Here is a 12,452-nt window from a genome sequence, read left to right on the forward strand (position 1 = left end):
GCGTCTAAAAAAATAAATTAAAAAAATAACTCAATCAAATAAGACGGATTAATCTCATTCATTTAGTAAATTCATTGGATTACTTAGTCATTTAATTGAGGATGTATTATACATCGTAGATTATGGAATGTAGTTTTACTAAACTCAGCACCAAAAGAAATAGAATTAGTATGTAAAATAATCCTCATTTTTGATAATCGATTCGATTAGGATTAATACCCACAACATTTCAGTTATTGACGAACTCATTGATGGTTTTGATACATATTATGCTTTTATTATTACTAATTTCTTACTATTTTGCATTTGCATTCAAAATTGGTGTCTAAACATATATTCGTGATAACGGGATATTTACATATTAACCCATATAAATACTTACAAATGATTAAAAAAATAAAATGAAAATAATAACACTGCCAACGGCTTTGACTTGATGAAACATTTGTGTATGAAAAGTCATCTGATTCATCCTTTGCGCTCAAGGTGTACAGTATATTTTCAACTGTCCGACAATTTATTAAGCCCATCAAATATTGTTTTGCAGTCTTCGTATCCGAGCAACGTTCATTAAGCGTAATAGCAAACTAATATTTGAGTATTTTTAAGCTAATAGAGGTGTCTGAAATGAGAAGGATTTGATCCGTGCTGTGACCTGCTCAAGCTGACACGGGCTCTTAACATATGTGCTCTTACAAGTGTGCTGTGTAAAAGGCTGGAGCTCCGTAGCTCTGAGAGCCCAGCATGAAGGGTGAGAGGACGGCGTGACTGGGCAGGAAGGGTAACTGGGTGGTGCACACTAGTCCCCCGGGCGTGTGTCCAGGGTAGCCCGTGTGCATTGACAGGTGGCCACTCATAGGTGGAGACGGACTCAGTGGACTCAGGTTACCCAGGCCGTTATTTGGGCCGTTCGGACCTCCTCCACCACTGCCGCCTGTTGGAGCACTCGTGTCTGCGCCTGGGTTTTGTTTCTTCCACTTCGTCCGACGGTTCTGAAACCAGATTTTAACTTGGGTCTCTGTTAAACTTAACGATAAAGCTAAATTAAGTCGCTCGCAAACAGAAAGGTAGCGCGTGGACTTGAATTTATTTTCCAGCGCCACGAGTTGTTCGTAAGTGAAAGCAGTCCGAGCTCTTCTGGGCTTTCCAGACTTCGAGTCCGACCCAGATCGTTTTCTTTTCGGTTTAACCTGGTGGTTCTGTCCGTTTGAAGGCGACTGCTGCGTCTGGCCACTGGGACTGGCGCTTTTCATGATGGAGTCGTCATCGTCGTGTCCCAACTCAACGTCTGCGCTCCCAGTAAGCGCACTGGCGCTCTCACTACACACATCGTCCTGAATCTCATCGTCGTGATTCCCACGGGTGAAATCATTTTCATCTGCAGATCTGAATACGAACCCGTCCTCTGTTGAAAGACAACGTACTTGGTTATCACAAATTTCTCACTACTCATATTAATGCAAAATAGTCTATTGTTCTGAAAACACACTAAACAACTTTGCATGGTGGTACATATATGCTAACTCAAATGTCTTGTTAAACATCTTGTTTATTTTTTATTTTACTTTAAAGTCATTTACATAATCAATGTTATTTACGAAGACCGATTCTAATAAATCTGACTATACATAAGTTAACATTAAAAATTTTGTATAATTTATATGCATAGTATTATTTATTAGTGCTTAGTATTGATTTGTAACACAAAAAGCTGTGTCAAACTTGCTAGACATAATGTCAATTGTAAATATTTACTTTAATGCCTTTGTGATCTGATCACTATTCCCCAGTTTAGATTTTCACAAGTTGTTCAATACATTGAACTTTCAGTCTGCGGTTACTGTCCTTTCTTTTCGTGTGTTGCCTCCACCGAGTTACAGGCACAGTCATGACCTTGTAAATATCCCAGTTCAGAAATATTAACACTTTGATTGCAGGCGTTGCTGATATCAAGGATGAGTTCTCTTCATTTAAAAATCATTTAGGCTTGAGACAAAGCTATGTAATATGTAAAGAAAAAACGATTAAACTCATTCGATCACCTAATTCAGCGTAGTGTGCAGCGTTAGAGACGCAGGGTAATGGGCAAGATCGCCCCTGAGTGGCTTGCGCAACGGACAGGTCGATATCCTATTATCGAATTGAGTATATCTCTTTCAGGCAGCTTGCAAACTCATCCTCAACGTCTAAATTATAGGGTCAAATTTCGGATAATTACACGATTTAAACCTATTATATTTATTAAGGGAGATATCGATCACGACGCTTTAAAAACTCCAAAAGGTGCTATAGATAAGGACAACTTTTGCCTTTCGCCTAATTTATTAATAAGGACAGTACACGCGCAGAACATACATTTAACTTTTCAGCAAAGTTTCATTAATTAGTAAATAAATATTCCAAACGCGGGCGTGTGGTCAACATTTCTATTTTAATTCCAAGGAAAACGGTAATCAAACAATTCTAATAATGATTTAGGGTAAATTCACAGTCATTTTAACATTACTATGAGCTTTCGAAGTGAGTTCCGTTTATCGGACGCTCACGCTAAGAACTTCATCTCGTTTAAACAGTCTGAGCTTGTCTGACTCTTTTACCAGGGAGTGTGTCCATATATAGGGTTAACGGAGCACGTTCGCAACTCTATGGCCCATTTATAAATGATTTATTTAACATTACAACTGCACATCAATACACTAGACAAACACAAAATGTGGTGTAAGAAAGCATCTTACTTAATATTCCGGACGACTTCTTACAGTTGTAGTCTTCTGGGTGAGATTTCTGAACCACTGCATGATCTGAATCTTCGCCTCTATTTTCTGTTCCAAAAGCGAAGTCACAGCCTGTCCGGTTAGGAGGCTGCCTCTTACTTGTAAACTTATTTGGGTCCAAAATATCTAGAACCGAAAAAGAGGTGGTCCGATGAGCAGTGGCGGGGGCGAGCGCAGCTGGCTCTGGCCGCGCCGAGTTGTCTCGACTGTCCCCTTGAAGTGCGTCTCTCCCCGCGGGGCAGGAGAAGACCACGTCGCTGGTAGTAAGTCTCTTTTCTCCATGGTTGTCCATGTTCTCCGGAGAGACAACGACGATTACTGCCGTTTGGGCAGCCACGCCAGGCGCAGGTGGATCGGTACAGATGTCGCCCACCTGCACTTGATCCCTATTCATAGTTTGTTAGGAAGCAGAAGAGCATACACGAGCCTTTCTTTACACAGACGGAACCATAGTCATTATCAACACTTTTAAATGTCTCTGAAATCATCGGATGCACTCTTTACAGTCTCAACTCTGCTAACCCCTCCGCTGTCCTGTCGGGGACTGTTCAGGGTTCCGTGCAGGAGCTGATAGGTGACGGTGGGATGTTGATCTCTCTTTCTCGGATCCTTTTGGGTTTGAACCATCCCCTCAGGACCTCCAGCGTTTATGTCACGCGTACGTCTGTTCGCTTAGCCCTCCCCTATATGGCGCTCTCACCGTCGCCCAAATCGCAAGCGACGTCTTATTTATACATTCATATACTACTGTGAGACGTAATTGGCTACAAATTAACGCCGAGCCTCTAATAGCCCATTATCAACGTGATGTGCGTGAGACGCACCAGAGGAGAACACGTGAGTGATGATGTGCTCCGTGATATACGCAGCTGTCAGCTCACTTTCAACGTAACACCATTGAACTGGAAAGTCACTAAATAGGCTTATTTTTCCTTTCTTACTCCCTCCATCGCCTCTTGATGGGGTGAGCTTAGGATAATGATTGTTCCACCAGAAATGTATGATAAAACAGGACACTTATAAAAACAGTGATCTCGTGAACTCGTTAGCAGAGGACACTATTTTACGTTCACAATTTAAATCAAACGCGTTATAAATGCAAAACGTAGCATAAAATATTTTGCTAGAGGTTCTTTTTTGCTACAATTATTTAATCTCGCTTCCAGAGTTGGCTATTCTGTATCATAATAACTATCATATCATATCATATTTTAAAAAAGCCAACTTCATTACAACCAATTATACAGCAGTCATTTAAAGATCGATTCATTAAAATGTAGTTTCCGACTACTTCCATTAATAAAAAACCCAGTTTACACAATTCTTAATACTAATGAACTTTAACTGAAATATTTACCTACTTTCATATTGTAAACCCGCCACAGAAAATCTAACAAAATTGGATTTCTAGGTTGAGAGGGTGTCACATACAAGGTCAGTTCTTTGTAATTACCGAGTGCAATGATCCTTTAGAAGGAAGAGATTAAAAGTTAGACAAAATAATGGGTAAAACAATCAGCTGTGATTTTAGACGGGATGAACATGATTATCCCGTCACGAGAGGACCCATGGGAACCGGGACACAGCCCGCTAGTAGTGAAAACTACAGCGTCCAAGCTTTAATTTAATAGCTATTAGCTGTTAATCAGATTTCCATAGTGTCAAAACAATGAACTAATGGGCTTACCAGTTAGTTTAAAGAGCTAGAGGCCTCAATATATTTTAACTTCAGAATATAGCATGACGTATTACTTCCAAAATGTGTGAAGATTGTTGTTACATTAGTGTCATGGATTGTAACATGTAGGCTATAGGCTGCTTAACATTCCAATATGCTGTGAATTTCTCTGTGCCGTACGGATTTAATGGAGTTGCTACACTTGTTATGCTGATATATATAAGGAATTGTAGAAATGATTATATAAGAGATTATTTGCCTGCGCACCACCTAGCATTGTGAAGAAATGCACAACGACGTGCATGCAAATAATCTCTTTTTTTATAGACTTTACAAGTGAAGCGAACATAAAGTAACTTCTTCACGGTTGGCCACGGCATAATCGCGGACATTAACAAATCAATTACTAACGCTTTAATCGCTAAAGTTTGTCTTCGCCTTGGCGTGCCCAAAACGCTAACAGTGCGCTCATCACTGTCATAGTCTCACTCTCGCGCACGCGAACACAAAATTTAATATTTTCATGTTTTACAAGGAATATTTTGAAGATCTCATTATTTAATTATAAGGGAAATACAATGATCACCTTATAAGGGTGAAAGAGAACTACATGGAAAATCTAATTCATCACAGTTGAAAGAAATGTAATGACACAATACATGCATCTTTTAGACACATTTACACATTTACATTTCTTTCTAAAACACAACCTATTACAAATCTGAAGACATACAATAGAATAGCAGTACATGTGCTACAGACGTAATGACTTAAATGAGAGAATTTTTAGAAGTCAGAAGTCTACTCTGAGTCCACACAAGAAACAAAACGGAAGTGCAGGTTTGGAACTGAGCCAGTCACTGGATCACTGGAGGGAGACAAGACTGCACCTTTAATGAGCTTAATTAAGGTTAATGTGCTTTGCTCAACCTTTTGATTATTTAATTAATCGGATCACACAAATGAATCATAATTATAATAATTAGAAGCTAAAAAAATGTTCCAATACAAGTGTTTGTGCTTCACATGACGGATGCTTTAAATATACATATATGTGCAACATATCCTGTTAGTTTAGTACAGTACACGCACGCACGCACACGCACACGGACGTAATTGGGGGGGGGGGACGACGACATGTCCCCCCCACTTTTTCAAAAGCCGGTTTTGGTCCCCCCCCCCAGTTTTTACGGTTAAAACCAAATATTTAAAATAGCGACGAATCCATGTCCCCCCACTTTTGAAATCAAAATTACGTCCATGCACACACACACACACACACACACACACACACACACACACACACACACACACACACACACACACACAAAGCCTGCTCTGATATTGATTATGGGGCAAGAGAATCTTACATTTTCCTTTCAATCACCTTAACTAGAATGATGAATGGTAGTGAGTGAAAATGGGAAAATGAATACTTGTCCCTGGCATTTTCAAAACCCTAAAATGGCAAAAGCCTTACTCGAGCAGACAACCCCAAACTAATACCAGCACCATATTTGTTAATAGAGCACCATGTCTATTTCTTTATATAGGGATAACACCACAGTAACATTTTCTGTCATTTTATTCTGCAGATAAATGATTGTGTTCTTAAAGGGGACTGAGAGAACACAGGCTCTAGTTGAAGCAGTGGCAACCATCTAACGATTTTAAATGAACTCAGAGTAGTAAAAACCTGACAATTCCCCATCATGATAGCACATGACAGTTAAAATGACCAGAAATCAATATTCTGACCGGGTGTCTCCTTATGATAAGAGCTGCCAAGACAATGTTGACTATTAAACTCGACAGCTTGAGATATTACACTATTAGTTATGCTATTTTTAATAATCTATAATATTTGCACTATAGTTAATTAATTATATGGGTCAGATAATATCTAAAGCTGGGATGAGGTCGTAGGGGTTATTAAGACTGGTAATGAGAAAGGAGAAATGTAATCTAAGGGATGAGGGGCTGTGAGGGAACAAATATACAAGCAGCTACATCAAACATAAAGGGGAGAGCTGGAAAGAGGGAAGAGGCCACAACACTAATGAGTATCTGAATGTGCCTAAACCAATACAATTATAAAGTCTATTTGTGTCATTAAAAAAATAAACATGTTGTTGCATCCCAACATTTAAAACATGTGCCTGTTTGACAGTATACGCTATTCTCAACCCTCAGTCTCTGGTTTCATGTACCGTTTAAAGGTTATCTTCACTAGTCATGTGAAAGGAGTTTCTTGAATGAAGGAAGATGCCCATCTGTTTAATGCTAAGGCAGGCCAGATGGGGGCATGGTTCTTTTCATACAAAACATCGCACAAGTTAATACTCTTACCCAAGAGGGCAATTATGATGAAACACACCATATGAATATGTATAATCCTTATTTGTAACCAAAACCACCAAAAACATGGGAAAATATTCTGCATATTTTTACATATATTAAAATAAAAATAATTATCTATTCTTTAAAAAGTTAGTAGTTTTACAGAAGTCTTCATTCTGTGGTCCAATATGAATATCTTCTATGTTGAATATATACTGCAGACCTTATGGGCTGCCTTGAACCTATAAGATGTGCTCACTTTATAGTGATGAGAAAAATGTCTGCCCTAGGGGCCATGGTTCTGATTTCTGGTCAGGGGGTCTCAGTTATTGTGTCAGCTTGTAGTTACGGCACCTCAGTCAATATGCAATACGGTCGTTTGCCTCACTGATAAACATTCCCTGGTAAGTGAGGCTAGCAGATATATTGATGACAAGCAGGATTTTTGTCTCCCATGCTGGTACGCATTTCTCCATCTTCTCTGCTGAGTGGGGGGATTGATGCGTGCAGTTGTGGCATCTACTGCAGCAAATGTGGATCAAGCTTTAAATTGCAGCATACACCACACAGGAGTAGTTTAAATGCATTGTAACCTGAAACCCTATAAGCTTAATTAAAAGACACAAGTGAGCTATAAATCTGCTGAAGAATCCACACTTTTATGGTAGAGGAGTGAGACGACAATGTCGTGGGCTGAGTGTAAGTCCACATAAGAGAGTGATCATCTGATCAATCAATATTAATTTGGTGTAGCGCCATTCAATTGCTTCACGGCACACAAAATTCAAACATCTGCAAAGATGAAAAAGTTATTAACATATAATTAACTAATAAGACAACATAACAAGTAACAACATCATAAAACGGACTGGTTAAGGCACCAGGCATCTCCTCTGCATTGTTTGAAGACGAGTTTGTTTGAAACATGATGTTTGAACAAAAGACAAAACTGAATTGACACAATGTGTGTGTGTGTGTGTGTTTGTGTGTGTTCCAAACATCACTGCATATTTCTCAAAGGATTTCTTAGCCCACCCCTGATCACATGTATGTTAGAAGATTCTGTTTTTCTGATGAACATACTACCAGCAGAACAGTTTGAAGACCAAAGGGGAAGTTTATAAACTGCTCTACTACGGTTTACAATGCAATGTCACAAATGAATGTGGACATCAAGCCAGCCCCCTCACCCAAAAAAATACAATAAAAATATGCTGCCCTCACATCCTTGGTACTTGGCATCCTAATGATTGGATTTCTCTTTTATTGGGTTTATTCAGCCTAAAGAACTATGAATCACTTTTTATTTTCCTGGTGCTATCACCAATAAAAAACATTTTACTACTGTAGACAAATGATACTCGGGGAACAAAGGTTATTTCAGTTTAAATGTGGCTCTGAATTAGAGTTGGGCCTTAAGGTCTGGACAGACACCAGTGAATGAAGTGAACTGAACAGTACATAATTAAACACCATGACTACTTTATACAGCTACCAGGCCAGGTTCCAAATAAGCACTTGTATACACTACTTGTATGGAATTGGCTTCTTCTGACATTTACTATACTTATTCAATTGACTGCATTTATCCTAACCTATGACTGAAAACATTAACTTAATGTAATATCACAGTTTAATATAAACAGTGCCATATAGTTTATTCAAATACACTGGTTTGTAAAACATGCAGTCCTTTGTTAGATACTTTCAGATACAAAGTTTACATATGAGGAGTAATAGTTTTGGCATTGATATTGCACTTTAGTCATCTTCTCTCATGAACAGTTTAACATGTCTTTGTCATATCTGGTCAAGTCACTAAAACACTTGAAGTGCACTTTAGCTTAGATAATTAAGACAGGACACTCTACACAAAATATGAACCCAACAATAAAAAGCCACACATGTTGTATTGAGGCATATTTGACCAAATGACTGAAAATTAATTATAAAAACAAATGAGTCAAAATGAATGTATTAATTATCCTTTAATCTGTTACCAATGTAATTCAAGTGTTTCATTTTAAAGTAAGACATCATTTCAAACTCCATTTTTTTCCATGGAAATGTTTTTGCTCTTTATTACATTTTAAATGTATATTTGGTAAGAATTCATCGGATGTATCATAGAATTAAGAAAGGACTAATAAATCCATGTTAATCACAAGAGGCAATTAGGCTCTATTGCACTACACACATTATCATAACTATTGTTAATTAAAACCACCCCATTAAGAGCCTAATTAACAATTAGCATAAACATAATTAGGAAGTAGTGACATTTCACTTGTTATATTGTTAAAATAATTTTTAGAAATTGCCCTTGGAGAAATTCTGTCACACTTGCATAATGGCAGCACTTTGTCACAGCAAGACGGTGACAGTGTGCAGTTCTCTACATGTCACCCTGGACTGTGACGAAGACTCGTGTCACCTGTACCACAGGAACTATACAGAATAAACAGTGGGTCACTGTAACATACAACAATAACCAGAGTTGTATAGTAACGAAGTAGAGCTACTTCACTACTGTACTTAAGTACGGCACCTGCAGGCACCTGGTGGATGGTCTGGCTTGCCGGGGTGGGATGAGCCGTTGCCATGAGGGGTCGTGCTGGTGCTGGCCTGCCTGAGGCCCACCGCCTGAGGCCCACTGCCTGCACCGAGGGGACTGAGGCTGCTTGGTCGGGGAACAGGAGCCTGGACTGTTGCTGTGGAACTTTGGAACCACCCTGCGACCACGGACTTGTGTTAACGGGCCGCCCAATGGAGGATGGTTCCCTTTTGAGTCTTGGTCCTCCCGAGGTTTCTTCCTAATCCCCACCCTATATGGAGTTTTTCCTCGCCACTGTCGCCTTTGGCTTGTTCATTAGGGATCTGGACCCATAGTATTGTAAAGCTGCTTTGTGACAATGTGTGTTGTGAAAAGCGCTATATAAATAAATTTGACTTTGACTTCTAAAATGCTGTATCTGTACTTTACTGGAGTTTTATTATTTTTTCACCTACTTCCACTTTTACTGCGCATGCTCCGGTCGCGTCTCGTTTACTCTGCTGCTGCCTTCACTGAACACTTGAGCTTCGTAATCTAGGTTCACTTGACACGTCGTGACTGCGGCAAGGGTCCGCGTGGCAAAAATGACGCAATCGCAGTGGGTCCGCCCATGCGCGTTGGCCACGCGCGGGGTCGCGTCGTGAGGTCGTGCACCTCTCGATTTTTGTGCGTGCGAAGTTACAAGGTGGAATTCATGCACTTGTACGGCACTTTGAAGGTCCATTTTCAGTATTTTCCAGCACCTTCAGCTTCATTTACATATTTATACAAATACACATATACTCGAAATTATTCCAAATAATTCTCTTTTTATCTCATTAAAAGAGATGGTACCGTGTTTGGTAACAGCAGAAGAGCGCAGTAAGCACTAGTTAGGTTAGATATCTTAGCTAACTAACCTAATTTAATAAAACCTAATTTAATAAAATAAAATAAATAATTTGGATTATAAAATTAAAATTATTCCAAATTATTCCAAATAATATCTCATTGAAAGAGATGGTAGTACCGTATTTGGTAACAGCAGAAGAGCAGCATAAGTGCTGCCTAATAAGCTTGTTGGTGTTTTAATGTCCATATATTGGCACCTTCCACACCTTCAACATCGAGTGATCGTGGCGGTGAGGGTGAGGAAGGAGACCGCCCTGGACCTACCTAGAGACAGTGTGTCACGTAGGGCAACGCCCCCTCTCGTAGCTGTCACTCTGGGTTCCCTCATGTCTGTGTTCCCTGCCTGTTTGTCCCGCCCTGCTCGTTTATTTTGATATTCCTCGGTTGTTACCACGCCCCTGTGTCATTGTCATCACCTGTCCCTAGTTTGGTTCTATGTATATAAGTCCCGTCATTCCCCAGTCGTGTCATCCGTGATTTTGTCTATCAGTTGGTTGTTCATCCTGTCGGTTCGTGCTTTCGTGAGTTTACGCTGTGTTTCTGTTTTCCGTGTTTGTTCTGCCTGCTCCGTGTCTCCCGTCGTGTTTAAGTTCCCTGTCCCATTATGCCCGTGTACCTTACCTGTTCTGGCTGCCCTCCCGGTTTGACCCACGCCTGTCCTTTCGACTCTGATTTTGGTATTCCCTTTAATAAATCTCGCTCCTCTCAGCGATTGTGTCCGTCTCCTCGCTCCGTGGCGCAAGCCACGTTACATAATCACGGATCTAACGAGGACACAGCGAGAGAGCGAGACTCCGGTGAGTTTAGTCGCTGTAACGAGTTGTTGGCTGCTTCCGTGCAGTTTAACTCTCATGGGTTACAGCGCGAACGAGCCGGAGACAGGAATACCCCTGGCGCTGTGGGAACAAGGAAGTCTCGTCGCAGACCGAAGAAAGCGCAGTCTCTCACTACTGGCTTTCGCGGCGAGACTCCTTTTGAGCGCTGTGAGTCTGCCCTGCTTGACGAACGCCACAGGGGTGAGCAACCTGTGGTACAAGCAACGGGCAGACGGAGGGAATGCACAGACGAGCTTTGGCTTAACCCTCGGTCGGCTCTCAATGGCTGCTGCGAGCTCCCGACGCCTCAGAGGAGGCGGAGCCATCGCAGAGAGAGCCACCGAGGGGCGTGTGTGTCTGTGTGTTCTTCCGGGCTCAACCCGGACACTGAGGAGGAGGACCTAACACCGCTGATCCCGCCGGCTACTCCACAAGACACCCCCATGTATTTTTTGGGGGGGAGTACAAGCCACGTCGGCTTGGCGGACACGCCCCCCGATGACGTCGGCTTGGCGGACACGCCCCCCGATGACGTCGGCTTGGCGGACACGCCCCCGATGACGTCAGTATAGTGGCTCCGCCCCCCGAGGACGTCGGCTTGGCGGACACGCCCCCCGATGACGTCAGTATGGTGACTCCGCCCCCCGAGGACGTCGGCTTAGTGGCTCCGCCCCCCGAGGACGTCGGCTTGGCGTACACGCCCCCCGAGGACGTCGGCTTGGCGTACACGCCCCCCGAGGACGTCGGCTTGGCGTACACGCCCCCCGAGCGCATCTCCTCACCCCAGGTTCCTGTCCCCGCTGCCCGTCGGCAGTCCACGCCGGTTCCTGTCCCCGCGACCCTGGAGAGGTCGTCCACGCCGGTTCCTGTCCCCGCGACCCTGGAGAGGTCGTCCACGCCGGCTCCTGTTCCCGCTGCCCGCCAGCGGACCCTGCCTGTTCCCGCTGCCCGCCGCCCGGCCGCGCCTGTTCCCGCTGCCCGCCGCCCGGCCGCGCCTGTTCCCGCTGCCCGCCGCCCGGCCGCGCCTGTGTCCCCAGAGACTGTGCTGCCCTCTATTGGGCCTGGACTCTTTGTGCCCCCTGCTCTGCCATGTGCCCCTGTCTCTTTGCCCATGTTCCCCTTGCTCCCATGTTCTGTCCCTGGTTTTGTGTTGGTCCCAGTCCCTGTGTGTGTGCCTGTTCGTGTCCTTGTGCCCGTCCCTGTGTCTGGTTCCAGTGGTGTCCTCTCTGTCCCGGTTCCCGTGTCTGTTCCCCGGATTGTGACCCACTTCGTTCCTGTCCCAGTCTTCGTCGTCCAGGCCTTGTTTGCCTCAGTGTTTACCTCTGCCCTGTCCCCTGGCCCCGCTCCAGTGTCTGTCCCCGGTCCTGTCCTGTCCAGCCCTGCTCCTGTGCCTCGCCCTG

The 12,452-nt window shown here is 42.8% G+C and overlaps 1 protein-coding gene across 1 annotated transcript; it reads right to left on the reverse strand.

Moving 5' to 3' along the window:
• Positions 1–222: 222 nt before the first annotated feature.
• Positions 223–3,359, reverse strand: nkx1.2lb (NK1 transcription factor related 2-like,b). Its single transcript, XM_077022983.1, has 2 exons — positions 2,736–3,359; positions 223–1,405 (listed from the first exon to the last, which is right to left on the reverse strand). The coding sequence occupies exons 1-2, from the start codon at positions 3,166–3,168 to the stop codon at positions 693–695; spliced, it is 1,146 nt and encodes a 381-aa protein (XP_076879098.1). The 5' UTR covers positions 3,169–3,359; the 3' UTR covers positions 223–692.
• Positions 3,360–12,452: the final 9,093 nt, after the last annotated feature.

The sequence above is a fragment of the Brachyhypopomus gauderio genome, chromosome 11, assembly GCF_052324685.1.
Source record: "Brachyhypopomus gauderio isolate BG-103 chromosome 11, BGAUD_0.2, whole genome shotgun sequence".
NCBI classification, from domain to species: domain Eukaryota; kingdom Metazoa; phylum Chordata; class Actinopteri; order Gymnotiformes; family Hypopomidae; genus Brachyhypopomus; species Brachyhypopomus gauderio.

Coding starts and splice junctions, on each gene's coding strand:
- nkx1.2lb (XM_077022983.1), bottom strand. CDS start 3,168: ATGAATAGGGATCAAGTGCAGGTGGGCGACATCTGTACCGATCCACCT. Junction 1,406..2,735: donor GAAGTCGTCCGGAATATTAA/GTAAGATGCTTT, acceptor GTCTTTCAACAG/AGGACGGGTTCGTATTCAGA.